The 20906-nt window shown below is 40.6% G+C and overlaps 2 protein-coding genes across 2 annotated transcripts in view; one reads left to right on the top strand and one right to left on the bottom strand.

Annotated features, from left to right (window-relative positions):
- Positions 1–623: 623 nt before the first annotated feature.
- LOC308594288 (uncharacterized protein C4orf17 homolog) overlaps positions 624–20906 on the top strand; it is an 87721-nt gene continuing 67438 nt past the window's right edge. The window contains exon 1 of the mRNA XM_081207302.1: positions 624–785. The gene's annotated coding sequence lies outside the window, so the exon portion shown is untranslated. The remainder of the gene's footprint in view (positions 786–20906) is intronic.
- Positions 3463–19900, bottom strand: LOC308594276 (alcohol dehydrogenase 1B-like). The gene is made up of 10 exons (XM_081207229.1): positions 18307–19900; positions 17837–17922; positions 16770–16871; positions 15621–15759; positions 8150–8237; positions 7824–8040; positions 7148–7411; positions 6160–6295; positions 5484–5622; positions 3463–4118 (listed from the first exon to the last, which is right to left on the bottom strand). The coding sequence occupies exons 2-10, from the start codon at positions 17852–17854 to the stop codon at positions 4094–4096; spliced, it is 1128 nt and encodes a 375-aa protein (XP_081063355.1). The 5' UTR covers positions 17855–17922; positions 18307–19900; the 3' UTR covers positions 3463–4093.

Genomic DNA, 20906 nt, shown 5'->3' with positions numbered 1-20906 from the left:
GCTGTTTTGGGACTACAATTCCCATCATCCCTGACCACTAGTTCCTACTAGCTAGGGATGGTGGAAGCTGTAGTCAAACAACAGCTGGAGGCTCAAGTTTGGGAAACACTGCTTTAATGGAATATCCATTTGCACTTGAGAGGCAAGCAGAGGGTACAACCTCCCCTCCACCAAAAACTAATGCCTTAACTGCCACCCAAGCCAATAGGGTTTGCCATCACACCATTACATCTGCAACCAAGCCTTGAAGCCTTCTGAGATGTCAGTGAGCCATGCATTATTGCCAGATTCAGATAGATGCACCCCACCGTGCCTAAACAGTGGCTCCTTCTCAAATGTGATGTTCAGGTGCTAAATTACCCTTCCGCCCATAGCCTCTACTTTGCGCCTGACTGCGTGGTTCACCTTTTTCTAGCCTTGTCAATTTTTGCAGGAGCTGGAATATTCCACCACTAATGCTGTCCAAGAAGTTCCAACCAGCAAATAGCCATTAGTGGGTACAGGGATTTAAGGGAACCCTGGTCATCACATATGACCCAAATAAGATCTGTGCCCTTTAACATCAGGGGGAATGGCTTTTCCAGCCTAGCCTTGTTCCTGACATGCCGGTTTTCCAAGTACAGGGAATATCTTGTGCGGAGGAAGATTCAAGCAAGCCGCAACCTGCAACCTGTGAATTGGTGCTGCCTGGAAACAAACTTCACCTGTGGCGCTTGAGGGGTAGAAGTAGGCTCAACTTTAGGTATCATTTCCACGATTACCCAAACATAGCAAAAAGTATCCAGGTACCTTTCTTCATTTCATGGGTTGTAAATGGCACAACTTAAAATAGGATTGTGGATTCAGAAGGGCCCCGAAATACCATCTTGTCTATGTAAAACCTGTCAGATGAAAGAGAGAATTGGGTATGGGCCTTGATTGATGGCATTTTATGATGGCATTAATATCAAGTATTATTTTCTGTGCCTGCTAAAAACATTCTTGTTTAAGCAAGCCTACCCAGATGCTTAGAAAGTTGATAAGGATTTTAATCGCCTTTAGTAGGTTAACTTTTTGCATATTTTAAACTACTGTTGTAAAGATTTCTCAAACTTATTGTTTTATCTTTGAGGTTTTGTTTCATTTATCAAGCAGTGTATAAATTTGTTTTCAAGTATTACATAAATTTAATGGAAATGATATTAGTAATTTTGCTATATTAACAGCAGGCTGCAGCAAAGATTAAGAAGAAGCTGCTTTCAGAGAAAGACAGCTCTGAAGAGCTGTGCTTCAAACTTTTATGTTAGCTTGTATCACAATAACCGTGCAAAAATCAGTTTATTGTGAATTGCACACACATTTTTGCGTACGCTGGAGTTTCATGACAGGGCAGTGCCCTGTAACATCCAGATTCTCTTTTTGGTGATGCTGTATCTAACTAAGTCATACTCCGAGTAGCCCTAATCACTTTAATTGACCAGCCTCAACTGGATAAAGATTCCTACTATCATACGTGATATCATTATATCCCATTGTTGAAAGCTTCCAGAATGGAGTGTTTATTGAGATTTCAGCAGCAATGACAGAGTAAAGCATGAAAACAGAACCCACTAGGGATGTCAGGTAATTCTGTCAGAAACAGAATCAGAAATTGCAACTGTTTGCATTTTTGTCCCAGGTCCAGAAAAGAAATCAATCTAGCGAATATGGTCAGTACCAATCCAACGGATGTGATCGGTATTCAGTCAACCCTTGTTGTTTTCAAACCCCCACAACAGATTTGTAATTAAAGACTCTTTTAAAATATTGTTTTGCTATTTCCTTACAACTGAAATAGTGGAATAATCGCATAAGTTAAACGTTATGTAAATTACATAAATTATGTTAAATAGCCAACAGTGACACAATTCATGCAGTATTTGGAGAAAACCAAACTGTAGCAGATTATAATGAAGACAAGTTTGGATAGAAATTGCTGCTTTTTTTACATCTTTGGTTTCTTTGTTGGAGTCTTTGTACTTCGCAGAACTGGTTTCACACCAGCAGTTGGTAGCAGATGGAGTAGCGATGGAGTAGCAATAGCTAAGCAATGGAAATCCTACAGTGAACGGGTCACTAGACTTCTGGTATAAAGAACTGTGGTCAGGAGTTAACACACCCAGTATCTCTTGCAAGAGGAAACCAGTGAAGCCTGGCATGTTATATAGGGGCGTGGGAAATTCACTAACAAGAATAGCTGTGGAAGGACACCTCTGTAATCCCATTGACAAATCTGGAAAGCATGGTGTTTCCTTTGTACCACAATGGCAGCCAAATTCTTTGTAGTTTTTCTTATCTGCTAGTCACACTTTTTTGTTTGCAGTTTTGAGTGATGCACATTTTTGCAAGCAATATAATATAACAATACAAGGCATTTCTGTATGTTCTTTTCACTAATATTGTCGTTTCCGATGCACACTTTTGCGATTCTGTGAGATTGCGGTGCCCAAAACACCCACTGTGCTCTAACACAAAGAAAGAGTTAAGGACTATGAGATACTACAATACTTTTTTTTGGTGATACCTTATTTAATGCATTCCTTTGTTGGGAGGAAGGGGGCTTGGGGGGTATTGCACCAAGGCCCCCAACCACCTTAATCTGGACAAACTAATGAGCATTCAGCCTGATTTGTTTGTGGAGAGATTAGATAACATTGCATCAAGCAAGTGTTAATCTGCAGTCTCTGTTGCATTTCTCCATCACCTTCCTTACTGCAAAAAGTTGGATCCACAGCCAGGATATTCCAGGATGTGATTCAATCCCATCCAAAAGTAGTAACAGTATGGAAGTGCCCTTTATCCCACTATCCTTTGTCCTGGAGAACTTTTGGCTCAGCCAAGTCACAAGAAATCTCTCTCTCTTTTTTTAAAATGATATTTATTAAAGTTTCAGAAAAGATTACAAAAATAAGAAAAGGAAAAAAGAAAGAAAAGAAAAAGTAGAAAATACAGAAAAATAAAAACACTTAAAAACAAATCAATCTTTCCATATCTTGTCTTTCGTTTACTTGTTTCCCTGACCTCCTCACACCTCCTTTTTTTGTATTCCAGTTCAATTAGTTAATTCAGCAAATCCTTTCCCTCTTTGTTTTTATCTTAATCCTTTAACTTAATATATTATAACTTTAAATTCTCACCTGTTAACAATCCATTTTTACATACTCATTTGAAACTTTGCTGCTAAAACCACCTAACTTCATTCCAACATCATACTAACATTCATTAATTTTGCAGTATTTCTGTAAATAGTCTTTAAATTTCTTCCAATCTTCTTCCACCGACTCTTCTCCCTGGTCTCAGATTCTGCCAGTCATTTCTGCCAGTTCCATGTAGTCCATCACCTTCATCTGCCATTCTTCCAAGGTGGGTAGAGCTTGTGTCTTCCAATACTTTGCAGAAGCTAGCTGTGAAGCATAACACCTTTTATTTCTAATAGCTACTAAAAACTAACAAACTACTGGCTTTCATGAGTATTACATCTCCCATTCAGCCATCTAGTCACTACATAGATAGGACTCTCTCCACACACAGAGTCAGGCAATCAGTCAGGAGCAGAAGAAGAGAATAGCAGTTTCCGCCCCCTCCTTTCTCAAAACTTTAGATCAGGAGATTCTGTCAGTGGGAGGGGTGAAAATATCAACATGCTTAAGCCGGGCATTTAGCCAGTGGCTATTTAGCTTTGCCACTGATAGATAGACTAGTAGTTTTGTACCCACCAATTCTTAGGAATCTCTGTAGAGAGATTTGAAGCTACTGATTTGCAGCATGTATACTCCACTGGGTTGAGTGTGACTTGCTCCCAAATATACATAAGACAGCTGCCTAAACTACCCAACCTCTCACCTTTGAAATACATGATAAAAATTATTTGTGTTGTTGCTTCAATAAACAGGATATTGATAGTTTGAATCACAACCTAAGATTGTGTTTATGGTAATTTTCTTCTGTTGCATTTGGAGGAAAAACGTGATGACATTGCAGAGTCCAGTCATTTTCACATATGTCCTACTAGGCAATGTGGCAATCTGAGCTTGCAAAGGTCATTGTCTTGTATTCTTCCTCCTCACCATGGACTTTAAAATACCAGGACAGTGCGAATACTGAAACATTAAAAAACAGTTTTAAATGGAAGGGTGATAATATCTGCTAGATTTTTAATGTTAATAGGCTAATATTTCAGTAGGTTTAAGATCTTCCCACAACTTTCTAAGGAAAGGCTTGATCTGGTTGATATTAAGGGAAGGTGATCTTTTAAGCACCATCCATTCATTCTGTTTATTACTCACCTTCTGCCATCGCGTTCCAGGTGGGTTACAACATTTTCAAATTCAATATTAACACAATTAACACAACTTGCAGTCAGAGGAGCAGAAAAAGGAAGAGTAGATAGCCTACACAGTGAGTAATTTTCAGAGTGGGGGGTGGAGAGGGAAGTCTGAACCTGTACAGAAATAGGAAACCTTTTTTATAGTTAACATTTTATTAGAAGGATTTCATTTATAAAGGAATAAAGTGATAAAAGAAAAAGAGAAGAAAAGGGTGTGAAAAAGAGGAAATATGAAGCCAGGTGATAAGCTTATAAAAGTGTTTCTGAGAAAAAGAATTGCACAAGAAAAAACACGACAAGTCGATCCTATTCATTTATGCCATCACAGGAAGCTGAAATAAATGCATATTTGTCCCTAACAGAAGCATCAAGGTAAACAGTTTGTGGGTGTAATTTCATTGCCCCATCCAAAACAGTATCAATTTCAGTTTATAAATCAATTGTTGCTCAGCCTAATGAGATGTGGATCGGCCACAGTTGTGGTGGAGGTCTTGCTTGTGAACATCCATATTTGCATGGATGTACATTGCGTTGTTTCTACATGGGTTTCATTGTCCCATTTAGTTATTCATTTTCATTCTTTGAGGTGTCCGTTTCCCCATTTTGTCTTCTGTTTCTTTGTACGTAAATAGCTCATGCAACTTTCAGTACTAGAATCTAACCATGATCAAGCTAATCTCTCTGTTTTTGGGTTTTTTTGGCCACATTTTTTGGGGTAGATGAATAAAGCGTAGACTTCATTTTAAATCTAGGTCTTGGGGGGGGTGTTGGAGTGAATGAGTCTTGAGTTAAACTGGAGAGGGGTTAGGGGATGTGTACGCAAGCCCAGCTCACGCTACAAAGGAAAACCTGGTCACCCAATATAGTGATGTCATATGATTGACAGGTCAGCAGGCCACTGCAGTCAGGAGAACTGGATCCAATTTCCCCCCCCCCACATATTGTACAGAAAAACTCTTCAATACAACATTGTGTTGGAAGTCCCATACATCCATTTTTAGTCTACAATGCAAACAACCTCCTAGCTTTAGTCACTCCAGTGGAGGATTGTGTAATCTTATAATGACTATGGCTATGACTCTCAGAACGGCACCTTGCCTTTTCCACTACAATATTGAGGGGTGGGGAAAGGTCTTACCTTTTTCCTGAACGCAGCAGTTCAAAGCCCTCGTTGATTTTATCAAAAGGCAATGTGTGGGTAATTAGTGGGTCCAGAGCAAACTTCCCCCCCATGAAATCTGAAACCAGCTTGGGGACAGCTTCTTTGCTTTTCCAACCTGAAAACAGTAAGTGCACAGTTAAGATATGGTACTCTAATTATAATACCATAAAAAAGGAGCAAAACGTTGGTTAAAGGTCTGGCAGTCCTACAAATTTATAGCCTGAAACCGTCTTTGAACTTGGGTTATGCAATGAGATTGACCTTGATGTTATGACAGATCTGTGGGTGGGTGGGAAGGAGATAGAGGAGATACTAACGTAGTAATTATGGGGCAAGAGTTTGCGTGGAAAGCCTACAGAGGGCCAAACTGCATGAGATCTTAAATGTAATAATAATAAATAAAATAAATAATAATAAAATGTATTTTCACTTGGTAAGTGCATGATTTTTTTAAAAAAATCTAAATTGTATTTCCTGGGGGTAGGGAAACAAATCAAGGTGTTTCTCTAATTTTGTGTTATGCCATGCTCTCAATGACAGACGTTTTATGGCACAACCCGCTGCCACCCCAAGCTATTTTGTGACTGGCGGCCTCAACACTCTCTCAGAATTTGAAATGTGCCCTTTTGATAGAAAGCTAGTAGGCCCATACCTCCAAATATAGATCCTTTCCAAGTGCGCCCCGTGAAGATAAGTGCTGGAGAGAAGGTAATTTCAGAAGCTGAAGGGGGCGCTCCGACAACCACACTGGTCCCATAATTCATGTGGCAGGAAGCCAAGGCAGCAGTCTGGGGGAAATCCAAAGGCATGACTCTTGAATCAAGCCAAGGAGAAATACCATCCATGATCACCTCCCGTGACGCAGTCAGACCTCTCAAAGATTTTACTGTTGAAAGCATATTTATAGCAATGGAAGAAAACATCCCTATCTTTTCTTCCTCCCACGTCCAGCAACATAAAGGTAAAGGTAAAGGGATCCCTGACCATTATGTCCAGTTGTGACCGACTCTGGGGTTGCGGCGCTCGTCTCGCATGAATAAGCCGCTTCTGGCAAGCCAGAGCAGCGCATGGAAACGCCGTTTACCTTCCCGCCAGAGCCGTACCTATTTATCTACTTGCACTTTGACGTGCTTTCGAACTGCTAGGTTGGCAGGAGAAGGGACCGAGCAACGGGAGATCACCCCATTGCGGGGATTTGAACCGCTGACCTTCTGACTGGCAATTCCAAGGCTCTGTGGTTTAACCCACAGCGCCACCCACATCCCTGTCCAGCTACATGCACACCCTGAAAAGTCTTTTTGGATTGTGAGGGCCTTCTGAAGAATGTGGGAAGGGATGCTGGGGGGTGGGGTGGGCTTATGTGGGAAAGAAGAATCACCCAAAAGGATCATTCTCACCCCTCCATGAGTCCCTCATGCCTGAGTCCCATCCCACATTATTCCATAAGTTACCTGATCAATGGGTGGAGGATGTTTAAAACTCTGACATGTTCTACTGTCTCAGAACCCAAGGCCCTTGCTGCAACAGATTATCGGATCACAACCCAGTGAAAAATAGGAACCCCTGAAGAACAGGAATGCAGGAAATGCCATCTTCCCTTTTCAAAATAGGACAGTAAAATCCTGTCTCCATGCATGTACCATGGTGTCTGTGCGCCCAATCACTTCAAATGAATAGTCAACACCTTCACCGTCTGTAAAGCCACACAACACTTCATTGATGGGCTTCTTGAAATCCAGAGGGTTAACACACTCTGTAGCTCCCATCTCTTTAGCTTTGGGAAATTTATCCTTGTTGATGTCGACCCCGATGATTCGGGAAGCTCCAGCTGCTTTGCAGCCCATGACAGTTGAGAGGCCAACTCCTCCCAGACCAAAAACGGCACAGGTTGAACCAGGCTCCACCTGAAATCATAGAATCATAGAATTATAGAGTTGGAAGAGACCATCTAATCCAACCCCCTGCACTACTTGGGTCTCTCCTTCAGTATATGATGGCAAGGGTGCTCCCCCTGGGCAATTGGTTGTGGATGGGATTGCTCTTTGATATTCAAAACATCCAAGAGAGAGGTGGGATGCTGGAGAACTACGTCTGTAGCAAGAACGTGAATGCAGGTCATGAGTGTACATCCAGTGGATTGGTGGGTATTTAGTGGCTTTGCTATTTTATATTGTTTTGATTCATTTACTGTATTGACTGTGCTTTCACCTGGTTCTGTGCCAGAGCCCCAGAGCCCACCTGTCCTCCTCTTTCTGTCTAGATCTACCACAAATTCCCCACACTGAATATAAGCATTACCAATGTTTTAATCCGTACCTTTGCACTGTTGATGGCAGCACCATAGCCAGTAGAAAACCCACAGCCAATCAGACACACTTTTTCTGCAGGAGCTGCAGCATCAATTTTGACCACCGCAGACTCATGTACCACAGTGTATTCTGTGAAGGTGCTAGTTTTGGCAAAGCTGTAGATCTGTTGGCCTTTGTAAGTGAACCTGCTGGTGCCATCGTGCATTAATCCAGAGGCGGTAAGGCTAAAAGATGAAGAAAGGAAAATCGTGCTTTGGGTTGTGTGTTTTTTTTAACCCAACATATGCACTGCTGGTGTTTCTAATACTGTTGCAAATAACAACTTCAACTCACTCGCCCATTTTGCACAGATTGCCTCTGGGATGTTTGCATATGCTGCATTCTCCACACTGTGGGGCAAAGAGTGGGATGACTTTGTCTCCTGGGAATGATGAAAATACCATCATTAGCCTGCTTAAAATATTCGGAAAAGCTAGTACATACCACAGGCTTGGGGAACCTTCAGTCCTTCAGATGTTGCTGGACTACAACTCCCATCAACCCTAGCAAGCATGGCCAGTGGCCAGTGTGATGGGACAGCTGAGCTGAGCCAAGACAGCCAACCAAAGTGGAGTGCAAAGAATCTTGATTTTCTTTTTTTTAATGCTTTGTGTGTCTGTTTCTAATCTTGCCCCTTTCTAAAATTTATCTACTGCAGTGTGTTTTTCTTTTTGTAAATCTACCAAAGAATCAAATCCGATCAGGATTAAGGGGTTTTCTCAAGATGGTGGAGGGCATGTGTACAGTGTCTCATTGGTGCAGTGCTGATGGCACTTACCCTTCCTCTGATAGGAAATGCTTTTGGGGGGGCAGGGGACAGTACAAAATTGGGGAGGGGGTTGAGGAGGGTCAGTTGGAGGGGGGAAGTGAGAAATGTCCCTATTTTCATCTGAGCAATGTTGGAGGGTATGTCATGATTGTTGCAGCCCATCGTGCAGCTAGCTGCGAAGTGGGGAGCACAGGTTGAATTCAAGAAGCGGGTTCTTTAATGTGCATGTGTAGGATGCCCCATACGTGCATGCCCACTGGTTGCCACTTTGTTTCCTGGCCCAATTCAAGCTGCTCATCTTAGTGTTTAATTCCCTAAACAAATTTATCACCCAATAGCTGAAATATTGTCTCTTCCCCTACAGACCCTCTTGGGCAGGCATCCCCAAACCCAGACCTCCAGATGTTCTGGGACTACAATTTCCATCATCCCTGACCATTGGTCCTGTTAGCTAGGGATGATGGGAGTTGTAGTCCCAAAACATCTGGAGGGCTGTGTTTGGGGGTGCCTGCTCTTGGACATTCAAATCAGTAGAAGGGGCCCTTTTGGTAGTTCCTCTTTCATCAACATTTTTTTTAAAAATAAAATTGTTATTGGTTTTACAAGAATTTTTTATAGACACATACAAACAAATAAAGAAACAAACAAACATGTATAATTTCATATCCTTTTTTTCATAAACCTTACTTTGTCGACTTCCCCAGGCCTCCCCTTTCTGCATCCCAATTCCCAATTTTTTTCCCAGCAAATCCTAACACTTAATTTCATCAAATTTATCCCTTATTCTTTTCTTTTACTTAATATTTTTCAGCTGTACACCCCTTCTTTTCCTCAAATCTAGACACTTTAGCACTCATCAATTTTGCAATATTTCTTAAGATACACTTTAATTTTTTTCCAATCTTCTTCCGCCGTCTCTCTCCCCCGATCACGGATTCTGCCAGTCATTTCAGCCAGTCCCATATAATCTATCACCTTCGTCTGCCATTCTTCCAGAGTGGGTAGATCTTGAGTCTTTCAATGCTTTGCAATGAGTATTCTTGCTGCTGTGGTAGCATGCATAAAGAAAATTCTATCCTTCTTTGGCACCAACTGGCCGACAATGCCCAAGAGAAAGGCCTCTGGTTTCTTGGGAAAGGTACATTTAAGCACCTTTTTCATTTCATTATATATCATTTCCCAGAAAGCCTTAATCTTTGGGCACGTCCACCAGAGGTGATAAAAAGTACCTTCCGTTTCTTTGCATTTCCAACACTTATTATCGGGCAAATGGTAAATTTTTGCTAGCTTGACTGGGGTCATGTACCACCTATAGATCATTTTCATAATATTTTCCTTTAAGGCATTACATGCCGTAAATTTTATACCGGTGGTCCACAACTGTTCCCAGTCAGCAAACATAATGTTATGACCAATGTCCTGTGCCCACTTAATCATAGCTGACTTAACTGTTTCATCTTGTGTATTCCATTTCAGCAACAAGTTATACATTCTAGACAAATTCTTAACATTGGGCTCTAACAATTCTGTTTCTAATTTTGATTTCTCCACCTGGAAGCCAATTTTCCTGTCTTGTTTATAAACCTCCATTATTTGATAATAATGGAGCCAATTTCGTACTTTGGTCTTCAATTTCTCTTGACTCTGTAGTTTCAGTTTATCACCCTCTTGTTCCAAAATTTCCCAATACTTTGGCCATTTGGCCTCCATATTAAGTTTTTTCACAGCTTTAGCCTCCAATGGTGACAACCATCTAGGAGTTTTGTTTTCCAGCAAATCTTTATATCTGATCCAGACATTATATAATGCTTTTCTAACAATGTGGTTTTTGAAAGCTTTATGCACTTTAACCTTGTCATACCATAAATATGCATGCCATCCAAATACATTATTAAAACCTTCTAAGTCCAAGATATCTGTATTCTCGAGGAGCATCCATTCTTTCATCCAGCAGAACGCTGCTGATTCATAGTACAATTTTAAGTCCGGCAGGGCAAATCCCCCTCTTTCCTTTGCATCCGTTAAAATCTTAAATTTTATTCTGGGCTTTTTGCCCTGCCAGACAAATTTCGAAATATCCTTCTGCCACCTCTTGAAACAGTCCATCTTGTCAAGAATTTGCAATGTTTGAAACAAAAATAACATTCTAGGCAATACATTCATCTTTATAACTGCAATTCGGCCTAACAAGGAAAGCTTCAAATTTGACCATATTTCTAGATCCTTTTTAATTTCTGACCAACATTTCTCATAGTTATCTTTAAACAAATTCAGGTTCTTAGATGTCATATAAACCCCTAAATATTTCACCTTCTTAACCACTGTCAGACCTGTTTCATTCTGGAACTTCTCCCTTTCCATGACTGTTAAGTTTTTCTCCAAAACCTTGGTTTTTTGTTTATTCAATTTAAATCCAGCAACTTGACCAAATTCTTGAATTAACTCTAAAACCCTTTTTGTACTAGTGTCAGGCTCTTGTAATGTAAGCACTAGGTCATCTGCGAAAGCCCTTAATTTATACTGTTTAGCTCTGACCTGTACCCCTTTAACCAGCTGGTCACCTCTAATCATATTTAGCAACACCTCCAGAACCGAAATAAAAAGTAATGGGGAAATTGGGCACCCCTGTCGCGTCCCTTTTTCTATTTTAAATTCTTCAGTTATCACATTATTTACAATTAACTTGGCCTTTTGTTCAGAATATATTGCACCCATACCATTCTCAAATCCTTGGCCTACCCCCATCCTATGAAGATTCTTTTTCATAAAACTCCAAGAGATGTTGTCAAAGGCTTTCTCCGCGTCCACAAATATCAAAACTGCTTTAGTGTTTATATTCACCTCTAATAATTCCAAAATGTCTATTATGTTCCTCACATTATCTGACAAATGTCTTTTTGGGAGAAAGCCTGCCTGGTCCTTATGAATCTCTTCCACCAGTACTCTTTTCAATCTTTTTGCCAAAATGTCTGCAAAAATTTTGTAATCCACATTAAGTAATGATATAGGGCGGTAGTTCTTAAGCTGAGTCTTTTCAGTCTCTATTTTTGGTATGAGTGTGATATACGCTTCTTTCCACGATTCTGGTGCCCTTTTCCCCTCCAAAATCTCATTGCAGACTTCCTTCAAAGGTTGTAACAACCACTCCTTCAAAGCCTTGTAGTATCTGGAAGTCAGCCCGTCTGGTCCTGGGGATTTGCCCAATTGCATGTTTTGAATGGCACCTTCTATCTCTTGTTCTGTTATTTTCTGATTTAGATCTACTTTACTTTGATGAGAGATTTTTTGTAATCCATATTTCTTAAGAAATTCATCTATATCTTCTTCCTTCTGCAGCCCTTGTGAATATAATTTTTTAAAATAACTCTGGAAGCAATTTCTAATCTCATTAGGTTTGTTGATATTCTTTCCATCGACTTCTAGGCTTGTGACTGTATTCAATTTCTGTCTTTTCTTCAATTGCCAGGCCAGAAGTTTACCACATTTATCTGCAGATTCAAATGTCTTTTGTTTCATTTGTCTAATCTTCCATTCTATTTCTTGATTCATCAATTCCATATATTGTGTCTGATATAGCTTAATCTCTCTCAGTATCTCCTGGGACTTTGGTTTAGATCTCAATTTCTTCTCTCCTTTTATCTTTTCCAAGATCTTATCTTTCTTTTCATTTTGATTTCTCTTTTTTATTGAATTTTGTTGTATTAAAAATCCTCGCATCACAGCTTTACTTGCATCCCAGATTACTCTTTTTTCCACATCTGTATTTAGGTTTATTTCGAAATAGTCCTTCAATGTTTTTTGGGCCTTTTTGTAGATCTCCTCATCTCTGAATAAGGTGTCATTCATCCTCCATCTAAATGAACCAGCTGTTGGAAACTTCATCTCCATCTTTATGGCGTTATGGTCGGAGCAAGTCTTTGGGCAGATTTCCACTTTCTTAATCTTTGGAGCCATCCCACTAGTAATCCAAATTTGGTCAATTCTAGTCCAGGTCATCATAGCTTCAGAGAAAAAAGTTCCCTCTCTCTCGATAGGGTTCTTTGTTCTCCAAATATCAATCAAGTCCATGTTTTCAGTCATTTCAAAGAAGGTCTTTGGTAGGCTCCCATCTTTGGAGACTACCTGTCTTTGTGATTTGTCCATATTTGTAGATACTACTCCATTCATGTCTCCCATCATGATTAAGTTATAGTCCAAATAGTCCAATAATGTCTCATGCAACTTCTTAAAAAATTCCGACTTCCCTTCATTAGGTGCATAAATCCCTAATATCAGGAATTTTTCACCTTGAACTTGAATTTCAATTGCCAAATATCTTCCTTGTTCATCTTTGAACATCAATTTTGGAGAAAATTTTTCCTTTGCATAGATTACCACTCCTCTTTTCTTGACTTTATCTGATGATACAAATTCTTGACCTAATCTCTTGTTGATGAGTAGTTTCCTATGCAATCTTGTGACATGAGTTTCCTGTAAACAAATCAAGTCCAAATATTCTTTTTTCAATAAATGAAACACATTTCTTCTCTTTCGAGGGAGGTTCAGACCATTACAATTCCAACTTAAAAGTTGCAGAGCCTTCTTGAAACTATTTGCCTCCTGTCGCTCCGAGTAGTTCTTCTTCTGTCGGTGATTTAAGTCCAAACGTTAGATTCAAAATGTCTGTTGCTTCTTTTGTCTCTGATGTTAGTTCCACTCCCACTGCTCCTTTCAGGAGATCTTCCCCGTTGTCGTTCAAAAATTGGTCTCTATCTTGAACTGATCTTATTCTGATTTTCCTACCTTTAAATTTAAAAGATAGGCCTTGAGGGAATTCCCACCTGAAAGGTATTTCGTTCTTTCTCAGCAGACCAACCAACTCTTTGTATTGTGTTCTTACATCCAAAATCTGTTTTGGTATATCTTTAAAAATCTCCACAAAAGAATCTTCAATCTCAAGGGTTCTCTGGTAATGCAGATTCAGTATTTTATCTCTTTCCTCTTTTGATCTCAAAGTTATCAGACAGTCCCTGGCTTCTTTCTGCCTTGGTTTCTGCCCAATCTGAACGCAGACACTATCTTGATTTCTTCCTTCTCCAAGTCCTGTTGCCAAAAACCTGAAAATTCTTTAGAAAGGAAGTCCACCAAGTTGTCTTTCTCACTTTCAGGCACTGATCTCAATCTTAAATTCCTTTCCTTCCTTTGCAGTTCAAGCATAGACAAAGCTAACTCGTGGTCTTCTAACTTTTTGCAAACTGGTACTATTTTTTGCTGGGTAGCATCAGCAGAAACTTTGGCCTCATCAGCAGAGACTTTAGCTTCTTCTGCAATTTTACGTATAGTGGCAAAGTCCTCTAGGATTTTATTAATAGTCTCTGTATTAGAAGTCACTCTTTTCCCTAGTTCATTAACACTCTGTGTGTTCTGGTCAAGTTTTATAGAGAGCTCTGTCAATTTTTTGCTGTTTTCCGCTCCCTGCTTTGTCAGAGATTCCAAAGACTCATTTATTTTAACTAAGGCTTGTGTCACAGGGTCTGATGTCATTATTGTTTTTGTCTGCCCAGTTGCAGCTGGTGCCACTGGAGTGCCTGAACCGAAACTCTACGCTGTTGTAAAGGTTTTGTCTTATATGCTCTGCCAGATCTAGTTGTTGTCTCTTCTGGTGCGCCGCTCATGTCCCAGTCAAGGACGTTCTCACGTCTGTAGATTGTTTTTAAAAGGAAATTTCCACTGACTTGATAGTTAAAGTTCAATTTGCAGCAATTACAGCTAATTCCTCTAGGGGGAAAAAGTTTCCAAAGTTTCTGAAACAATGTGTCTTTTAAAGAATCCCCCTAGATTTTCCAGAAAGTCAATTGCAACAATTTCCTAATGTAGTTTCCAAGTTTTGCAAACCAGTAATTTAGTAACTTTCCAGAGCCCAATAATTTAAAACAAAGTAACTTTCCAAGTAACAGTTCAACTCACTGACAGTTCTCTCTCCGGCATCTTTACTTTATGCAGTCCGTTTCGGGGGGTTTGACACAGCGGTAAAAGTTTTTAGACCCCTCTTCCCACAGGTTTAAAGTTCAATTTCAACCCCCTTTTGCTCCTGCCAGCCAAAGGGGGATTTTTAAAGCCAATGTCTAGTTCACTTAGTTCTTAAAGTTCTTTCAATGGTTGCAGCTTTTAACCTTCTTTGCTGTGTACTTTTGCAGTCCGGGAAAGGCTGACTTCCTTACTTTAAACCAATCCCGTTTCCGGCCAAAATTCTTTAAAATAATTGTAAATCCCAGATTGATTTTCAGTCCTACTCATGGGTTTTAATTTGTAATCCAAATTGTCAGGAAGGAATCGGCGCTCTCCGGCTATGGCGACGCGGCTTCGCTTCACGAGCTGGGTGACGACTCTCAGCACCGCGCTTCACCCCCGCTGCCGTTCTGGAGCCTTTAAAAAGGCTCCCTTGCGATTTCGGGGGAGTCTCCTTGCTTACAGGCTTCCGTGCCTGTAATTTTTGAGGGTCCCCGCTTCGCTGTAGCGGCAGGACCCGAACTCGCAAAGCAGACCCCCTCCGGAGCTCGGAGGGAAATCCGCCATTAACCGATGGCACCGACCGGAAGTCCTTTCATCAACATTTTGGTGTATTGGCAGTATAGCAGTCCTGGTCTTTGGCACCTGAAAATAGGGACTACCCTATTCTCTTGACTGCAATTTGTTTTAGATTAATATTGCAGGTTTAACTATTTGTGACCCATCCTGGCAAGTGATATTAGTAGTAGTAGTAGTAATATCAGCAGTTAAGCAAAAAACTAATGTTGCTGTCTAGCAATTGATTCTAGAAATGTCTAGCAATTGATTCCAAATTCTGGCATTTACATTAAAAATCTAGACATTGGCCCAGAGCTGACCGCCCTTCCCTAAAGAAAACACTTTCTCGGTCATTCTTCCACCAGTTGGTTGGCTCTCCTAGTTTCGTTTGACCCTTGTTGACCAATGCTATGAGTTGTTATTTTCTGGTTGCACTGTGCTTTACCTTACCTGGTTTCACACAGGTAACTCCTTCCCCAACGCTCTCTACAACACCAGCTGCCTCGTGACCAAGAATAATGGGGAATTTTACCTGCAATGCCCCACTTAGTACATGGTCATCGGAGCGACAGATTCCAGACGCCAAAATCTGGTTTAAAGGAGAAAGTTTTTTATTTTATATTATTTTAAAAATTTAGTTCATGAATTGCTTCCCATAAGATATCTCAAAATGATATCGCAGTAAAAACTTAAATAATAGAAACAATTACAAACACATCAACATGCACAAAAATTTAAAAGCAATTAAAAATAATTTCATGTGTGAAAACAATTTCACATCTAATTCAGACTGCTTAAAGATCTCCACTTAACAGGTTTTTTTGTGTGTTTTTTGAAAAAGGAAGTCTTTAATTGACACCCATCATCCAATAGCAAATATAACCAGGGAGCTTTTGAGTTTCACCTTGGTTCTAGAAACACTCCTCTCATGATATTGCTCACAATCCCTCTCCTGCAGCAACTTGCAGGGGTTCAGACCCCCCCCCCACATTTCCACATCAGTTTGCAGGTTTTTGTTGAAAATTCATCAGGATTTCAGTGCAAATTTCTCCTAATATAAACACGTTTGCTATAAAGATCTACAATGACTCCCCATGTGTTTCTAAGCACAATTCAAAGTGTTAGTGTTGACCTTTGTTAATATTCTGATTTTAATATTCTGTTGTGATTTTAATATTCTGTTGGAAGCCACCCAGAGGGGCTGGGCAACCCAGTCAGATGGGTGGGGTACAAGTTGTTGTTGTTGTTGTTGTTGTTGTTGTTGTTGTTGTTGTTGTTGTTGTTGTTGTTAATTATACTGAGTCAGACCATTGGTCCATCTAGCTCAGCATTTTCCACATTGACTGAAAGCAGCTCTCCAGAGAGTCACACTAGGGACTCTCCCACACCTGCCTGGAGATACCAGGGATTCATCCTCAGACTTTTGCAAGCAAAACAGCTGCTCCTCCATGAGCTGCAGCCCTTCCCCATTCTCATATTGTTTTTGAAAGCATAAATTAGGTAGATTTATCTTTAAGTGCAAACTGAATCAAATTTTTCCATCCCTAGTGCAGATACTAACAATCTGCAGAAATGCCATTTTGGGTTTGTCTCTCTTACCTTAATCCGAACTTCATGTGCCTTAGGTGGGGCAACATCTATTTCCACAATACTAAATGGTTTATTGAGTTCCCAGACAACGGCAGCTTTGCACTTAATGACCTGAGATAATAGAATATCATAACAGTATTTCTGTATGTAACTGTGCAATCCTATCCTGGACAACCCCCACCCCCAATAAAATGTATATACCATTTGATTCTACAAAACCTCAAAACAGTTTACAGTGACAGCTCTGATTTCAATGTCCTGTGAAATAACAGAAGATCATATACTATTTTTCCAAGCAGCTAACATTGCAATCCTGTGCATGTTTACTATTTAATATGCCAGTGCTATTTTTCTGGAAAAAGAGGTGCCAAAACTCACCATGAATCCCTCCTTTGTTCTCTTATAATGGCAATGGCACCCATCTGAGAAGTGCCGGAATTGAGTTCTGGTGAGTTTCAGCTGAAAAAAAAACCCTGCCTATAGCCAAATTCCTCAGGGTGGCTTTCAATTAGACATCTTTTTACAATCTTCACTAGGGCTTACTCCCTGGTTAAGTTATTTAGGAGTGAAGCCCTGATGACCACTGAGCTAGTTTTCAGCTTGCTGGATGTTTCTCCCTCCCAAGTTGAAAGCATGTTTAAAATGCACTGGTTTGGTATTAATGATGGCGTTCCAGGAGGAGGAAAATAGAAGAAACTTTCAGGAACCCCTAAGATGAAACTTCCAAGAACTTCTTGGATGAACCCCAAGGAATGTATTGCTCCTGCTTATAGTACAATAAGCCTATTTTGTAATATTTAATATAATATGTTTAATATTTAATATGTGCCCCAATACCAGTGCTTTCTGGAAAAAGAGGTGCCAGAACTCACCACGAATGCCTCCTTTGTTCTCTTATAATGGCAATGGCACCCATCTGAGAGGTGCCGGAATTGAGTTCTGGTGAGTTCCAGCTGAAAAAAAGCCCTACCTATAGCCAAATTCCTCATGGTGGCTTACAATTAGCCTATTTTTATTTTTTGTATTTGTGCATCTTGGTGCTGAAAAAGCAACTTTAAAAGAAATCATCTACTTACTTTCCCTGCAGTGCTCATGATGTTGAGCTTTGTAATCTACCGTATCTGCTTCCTCTGTGTTGTTTCAGAACTTCTAGTCTGTTCTCCTAGAAGTACAAAGGTTCTGCTGCAAAATTTGGCTTATCTTTCAAATAAAGTTAATCATTCCCTAGTTCAATGTCAAGAGATGTGGCCACTCTACGTTCAGTTTGACTCCACCTGCAATTTCACAACTTTGAAGGAAGTAGGTTAAGAGTCCTCAGCTGCGGTACAATACACTGTATATTTAGATTGCACTCAAGGAAATAAGAGCCTTATCCTCCATGAAAATTTGCTTTAATCTTTTCCAAACTGTGCAACGCATCCGTTGTGGATCACACCCCATGGGCGACTCTGGTCTGTGAGTCTGCTATCAGGAGGGCTGGCACTGTGTGTGATTAAAGATGATAGCAATTAACAATGGTGATAAGAAAGCCCAAACAACCCCTCACCCGATCGTCGCAAGGGTAGCCGTTGAAGATCACGTCGTTGTTTTTGAACAGGCACTCTGGGGATGAGTGGAAATCGCTCTCCATCCCTCTGTCGGAATCGGAGCTGATCTTGATGCTGCTGCTTGTGGTGAGGTTGCATCTTTGGGGGAACTTGGCCCCGCGACATGCCCCCATCATGCCCCCATCACCCATGACCATCTTGACATAAACACATGGGACACGTTGCTTGAGTCAAATATCAGCACAACTTTATTGATTACAGATGAAGGGGTTGGTCAGGCATTGGGAAAATCATTTTAAGTGCCATCCCGCCTGTATATCTGTGGGGTCAACTCAAGGCAAAGAGGCCCCTAATGACAGACATCAAGTACGAACCCCTTGCGGGGTTGCTGCCTTGAGGAGTACTCTCGCCCTCCCTCCCTCCTGCCAGGGCTACAGAACTGAAGCCACTCCTTCCAGATGTAAATGTTTTGGAGGGCGCATCCTGTGTCAGTGGCCGGAAATCCAATTCCTTATCTGCAGTGCAATAGGGACAAAAAGGCACCCCATAACCACATTGTACAGTGTAAATGGTTTGGAGGGTGCACGGAATACAAGACAAATATCTCTGCATCATCTGCATCTAGTTCCTGATTTAGGAAGTGAGTCTCTTCACGCAAAATCTGTTTTCCTGAATCAAGGTTTTAATATTTTGCTTTGATTTCTATTTTAAAAAATCATATGAAAAAGGGTTGTTTCTCTGCTCTTAATTAAAAAAAAATTGACATTTTCCCAAAGTAAAGCATGAAACAAGAAAATAGGACATACAAAGCACACATTTGCTATTCATCGTACAGAAATAAAAGTATTTTGTCCAAAGATTGTGCTCATTCACTATTCTCAGGAGATCTCCAAGTATGTATTTCTCAAATAGCATTCCTTCCACCCTAATGTAATTTGTGTTAATGGAGGCTGAATCTAGTGTCCATCTCTCTTTGCATACGAAGGAAGGGGCTATCCTACTCCATTAAATTTATTACCTTTAATGTCTCTGTTTTGACACACCCAGTGCTCCAAGGAGGCTATAACCCATATCTTATCAAGCCATCCTTTCAACGAAAAGCCCTTCATCTTCCAGTAGCTTTCCACTTCCATTCAGGCTGCTGAGGGCTACCAGTTTCCAATGAAGCAACTGAAAGTCGCCAGGTTGTCCAATATTTAGTAATGCTAGAACTGGGTGCTCATCCAGCAATAGCTGATAATTTCTGCAAACACAGAATTCCAACACTCTGCAGCATATCTGCATTCCTACCATATGTGGATAGGTCTCCTGACTGACATAGTTTATAACAGTGTTTTGCTTGTGTTTTACCCCACATAGCATTCCAGGGGCGGACTTTGGTCTTTAAAATTTCATTGATGCCCAGTGTGAGGCCAGCACCCCCCCCTTTGCCTTCTGTTCTGCTCAGTTGATTACATTATAGATGAGACACTCTGAAACACCCACTAGGCTCAACGTCCAAGACAGCAGAACCATCTTGATGCCCTAAATCTGCCTCTGCTGCGTGTCTTCTGAAATATTCTGCCCCTGCAGAGAGCCCTAGCAGAGATATTTGCTTTATAATGAGAGGAAAGGTTTGCTAAAAACATTTTGCACCATCACCCTGAATACCTAACAAAGCCTTAAATTTCAGGCAAATATTAAACCCGTTGCCCTTGACTGATTTCTAAAGCATATTGACATTCAAGTAAAATCAATGATTAAGCCTGGCATTTAGTCAGTGGATATTTAGCTTTGCCACTGATAGATAGACTGGTAGTAGTTTTGTACCCACCAATGCTTAGGAATCCTGAGAGTCAAAAAGAAAAGAAAAAAGTTTCATCATCTTGTAATGTTTTATTATGTTTTTATAAATCTTGGAAACCTCTCAAAGTGGCTGGGGCAACCCAGTCAGATGGACAGGGTACATTTATTTATTTATTTATTTATTTATTTATTTATTTATTTATTTATTTATATTTGCAAAAGCCTGTTCCTTGATATCAGGAATCATCATGCAAAACTTGGTCACTGTTTTGCTTCAGATGAAAGCAAATGTAGGAATCCCAAGTCCACTCACAGGGGCAATTGCAAAGTCAAAACAAACGAGGCAAGGTCCAAACAACAACAACAACTCAAAGCTCAGATGTAGTAACCAGACAGGTGGCACATCAAGAAGGATGTTGTTGTGGCATTTCTGCCAGAAACTTGAGAGTTTAAACCATGAGTTTTCAGTGTCCAAAATACACTGCTGCAGACCATCTGGAGTGCCTCAGAATTTTGGTCTACTCATGAGGTGTAGCTTCTTTACAAGGAGACCCTTGCTCCAGATGAGCCCTTGTTCTTCAGGCAGGCACTCCAGTGTCTTACAGCTGAACTTTAGATGCTAGAGCCTCCTTGGACTCAGTGACAGCTCATCCTCTACCTCTGATACTGTTCCTGGGACCCCTGTATCTTGTGGAGGGGGTTGGGGATGCAGTCACCTCCGAAGGTCCCAGATCCTCCTGCTCCATCTCACTGTTCATTGACATAACCTGCTCCCCTGTAGCATCTGCTTTGGGCAGCAGCAGATCCACCTGCA

Source organism: Podarcis bocagei (genome assembly GCF_964188305.1).
Source record: "Podarcis bocagei genome assembly, chromosome: 9".
NCBI lineage: Eukaryota > Metazoa > Chordata > Lepidosauria > Squamata > Lacertidae > Podarcis > Podarcis bocagei.
The sequence above is the reverse complement of the archived record's forward strand: the minus strand, read 5'-3'. Positions and strand labels throughout refer to the sequence as shown.